The sequence below is a fragment of the Microcaecilia unicolor genome, chromosome 3 (genome assembly GCF_901765095.1).
Source record: "Microcaecilia unicolor chromosome 3, aMicUni1.1, whole genome shotgun sequence".
Taxonomy (NCBI): domain Eukaryota; kingdom Metazoa; phylum Chordata; class Amphibia; order Gymnophiona; family Siphonopidae; genus Microcaecilia; species Microcaecilia unicolor.
In genome coordinates this window covers 26,603,861-26,607,494 of record NC_044033.1, presented here as the reverse complement: position 1 = coordinate 26,607,494, position 3,634 = coordinate 26,603,861, and the positions used below count along the sequence as shown (strand labels likewise).

At 54.7% G+C, this 3,634-nt stretch overlaps 1 protein-coding gene across 1 annotated transcript; it reads left to right on the top strand.

Annotated features, from left to right (window-relative positions):
- Positions 1-1,484: 1,484 nt before the first annotated feature.
- ZFP36L2 (ZFP36 ring finger protein like 2) lies at positions 1,485-3,235 on the top strand. The gene is made up of 2 exons (XM_030194612.1): positions 1,485-1,740; positions 2,058-3,235. The coding sequence occupies exons 1-2, from the start codon at positions 1,690-1,692 to the stop codon at positions 3,216-3,218; spliced, it is 1,212 nt and encodes a 403-aa protein (XP_030050472.1). The 5' UTR covers positions 1,485-1,689; the 3' UTR covers positions 3,219-3,235.
- The last annotated feature ends 399 nt before the right edge of the window (positions 3,236-3,634 follow it).

Here is a 3,634-nt window from a genome sequence, read left to right as displayed (position 1 = left end):
AACGTGTCAACGGATAGAAAAGGAAGCATCTGACGCTCCCTGCAGAAAAAAAAGGCTTGTTTTCGATTACAGCCGTTTAAAGTTTTTTTTCCCCAAAATACATAATTACCTGAGATCAAACTTACAGCCCCTGCCGTGCAAGCAAGCACAATAAGCCATCGTTTTGCTGCAGTGTTTTATCGCTTGCTAGTGCGCGGTATGATGACTCGGCAGGTTGTTGTTGGTGTTTTTTTTTTTAAAACAGATGACAGGGGCTGCGAGTCAGGCTTGTTGCTTATCCCGTCTTGTGGTGTAGGGAAGACCACCACCACCTTCTTCTGCCTGAGCTTAGGGAGGGGGGAGGAGGCGGGACGCGTCACGCGGGAGTAAAGTCTCCGCCCATTCCCTTTCTCGGATCGAGCTACCAGTGCCTGATCAGGGCCATACATACGCCGGGATCTGGACTGGAAGGCGCACGCAGGCGTAAAGCTCTTGCTCGCTCGTGCATTGCTGCGGAATTTTCGCTGCATGCCGCAGCCAATCCCAGGGCCCTCCTCGGGGAGGGTGGAAGCAGGTTGGGCTCTCTCTCCCGCGTTCAAGGTCTTGTGATGCCCTTAGCACTGTATAGTTTTTCTTTGATACACGCGAGTTCCAGTTGTCATCGTTTCCTCCCGATCCTTCTTCCCCCTGCGAGTCTGCTACGGGGAACCCGCTTACAGGAGCTCTCTACACAGTCTGTGGTGAAGGAGATGGGGTTCCCGGTACAGTCCATGTATCACCCCTCTGTAAAAATTAAACTCTTAAATCTATACTCCAGAGGCCTGCGCCCCACCCCTTCCTCCCTATATAAATTTACATACTGTATGACATTCGGGTACCCTGACAATAAAAACTGACATATAAACCGTTGAAGCAGCAGATAAACATAATTGCGGTCAGCAATCTGGTTGCAGATTACTGAGAGAACGCCCCAAACCAACAACAGCGCGCAAACCGCCACCGCCCACTGACACCGTTCAACTTCCCACGTGACAGCAAAAGTTAATTTTTTTCATCTGCGCTAACTGTAACCTCAAAGTCTTGCCTAAACCGTCCAGTGACAGTAAACTTCTAGCACCTTACGCCAAACACACAGACATTGGTTACATAGCTACACACACAGAACCTTCACGGGGGGGGGGGGGGGGGGGGGGTTAGTTTTGTCTCCAAGCCAAAACTACATGAGCCCTCCTCCTCCCCAATGCTAGGGAGCATACACAGCAGCAGCAGCACGGGCCACGGCACGCACGGTCCTCCTTCCTGTTGCACGCGCTACCGCCTAGCTCGCTCAGCTACTACGTCACCCGAGAAAAATTGGCGGCGACCAATGGGACGACTGCGAGCAGATTTACAGAAACGGTTCTCGCAGAGAGAGAGACTGGAGAGCCGGCGGTGGGAGTGTCGCTTAGAGACCCTGGCCCGGTCAGCGTTCGATCCCTCCCTCCCGCCCCCCGCGCGCCCTTCCAGCGTTTATATGCGCGTGCTGGGCCAGTCTGAGAGTTCCAGCAGTCCTCTCTCTTTGCAGTTCCACGCTCGCAGCCACTCTACGGAACATTACGGACCTCACACAGCACACGCGCTTTAACCTAGTCGTGGCTTTGCTAAAGCCTCCCACGACGCGCGGGATCTCCAAGTCCGCCTGCCTGTTCGATCCCACCAGGACCTAACAAAATGTCTACGACACTTTTATCTGCTTTCTACGATATCGAGTTTTTGTGTAAGGTACGTGTTTTGGCTCCTACTTTTTGAGATTGTTTTTTTTAAAGTCGTGAACGCCGATTGCTATTTTTGTAATGTAAAGAGTTTTTTTTTTCTAGAAGCAAATTAAGCTGCCTAGCGTAGTACCTCTAGTTCTTAAAAATAGGATCTTTATCATTGCTGCTCGGTTACGATTTTGGCCTGAAGCCTTGAAACGGTTTTCCACTGCAATCAAGCGGCTTAAGCAGGCGTTTGAAAAGTTTTGCACGCTGTTGTGACTGCTCACTAGTGCTCAGAAGTTACAATTGTACTTTTTTTCTTCTCTCTCTCCCTCTCTGTAGCAAACGGAGAAATCGTTCAACAATCTAAACCTTAACATGCTGGATAAGAAAGCAGTGGGGACCCCCCCCAACTCGAACTTTGTGCCGGCGTTCCTGCGGCGACACTCGACCAGCAACTTACCGGCTCTGGCGAACAACAACGCCGCCTCCACCTCTCCTCCTTCCAAGTTCTCCAGCAGCAGCAGCCACTTCTGCAACCTGAAGGACGGCGGCCCGGCGAGCACGACGGCCCTGCTGAACAAAGAGAACAAGTTCCGCGACCGCTCCTTCAGCGAGAACGGCGAACGCAGCCAGCACCTCCTGCAGCTCCAGCAACAGCAGCAGAAGTCGGGCGCGCAGATCAACTCCACCCGCTACAAGACGGAGCTGTGCCGGCCGTACGAGGAGAGCGGCACCTGCAAGTACGGCGAGAAGTGCCAGTTCGCCCACGGCTACCACGAGCTGCGCAGCCTGACCCGCCACCCCAAGTACAAGACGGAGCTGTGCCGCACCTTCCACACCATCGGCTTCTGCCCCTACGGACCCCGCTGCCACTTCATCCACAACGCCGAGGAGAGGCGGCCCGCGCCGCCGGCCGCAGGCTCCGCAGCGCCACCCGGCGGCGGCAACATCAACAACAACGGCCGCGAGCCGGGGCTGCAACTGAACTTCGGCGGCGGCGCGCGCGAGCGGCCCAAGCTGCACCACAGCCTCAGCTTCTCGGGCTTCTCGAGCCAGCACCAGGGGCTGGACTCGCCGCTGCTGCTCGAGAGCCCCACCTCGCGCACGCCGCCGCCCCCCTCCTCCTCCTCGTACTGCCACGAGCTGCTGTCCTCGTGCGCCAACAACGCCTTCGCCTTCTCGGGCCAGGAGCTGGGCGGCCTGATCGCGCCTCTCGCCATCCAGACGCAGAATTTCCAGGCCGCCGCCTCCGCCTACTACCGGCAGCCGCCGGCCTCGTCGCCTCCGCCCGCCACGGCCTTCACCTTTCAGCCCCTGAGGCGCCTCTCCGAGTCGCCCGACCTGGACGCGCCCCCCAGCCCCCCGGACTCGCTCTCCGACCGCGAGAGCTACCTGAGCGGTTCCCTCAGCTCGGGCAGCCTCAGCGGCTCCGAGTCGCCCAGCTTGGACTCGGGCAGGCGGCTGCCTATCTTCAGCAGGATCTCCGTCTCCGACGACTGAGGCAAGAGAGGGGTGGGGAGAGGGCTCTGTGAAGGGGGGGGGGGGGGAGGGTGACTTCTGTACCGGACTCTCTTTTTTTTTTTTTTTGAACAAAAACGAGAAAGTTTATTTGCAAAAAGGGCAAAAAAAAAGAAAACCATGATATGAATAGAACAAAAACTTATTTTTATAGAACTCGTGGGTGGGGGAAGAAGGTTGGTTAGGTTTGTTTTTTTTTCCGTGAAATATAGATAATGCACCAGCAGGCATTCCATCTCTTTACAGCGATGAAGCATTATGCCAGAAAAGCAACACTTTTTGTGAACTGCAGTTTTAGCCTTCTCCAAGCTGAGTTTCATTTCTTTTTTTTTTTTTTTTTATACTGTTTCTTTAATCCAGTTGTTAACCACCTAACAAGGTGTGTGGAATTTTTTTTT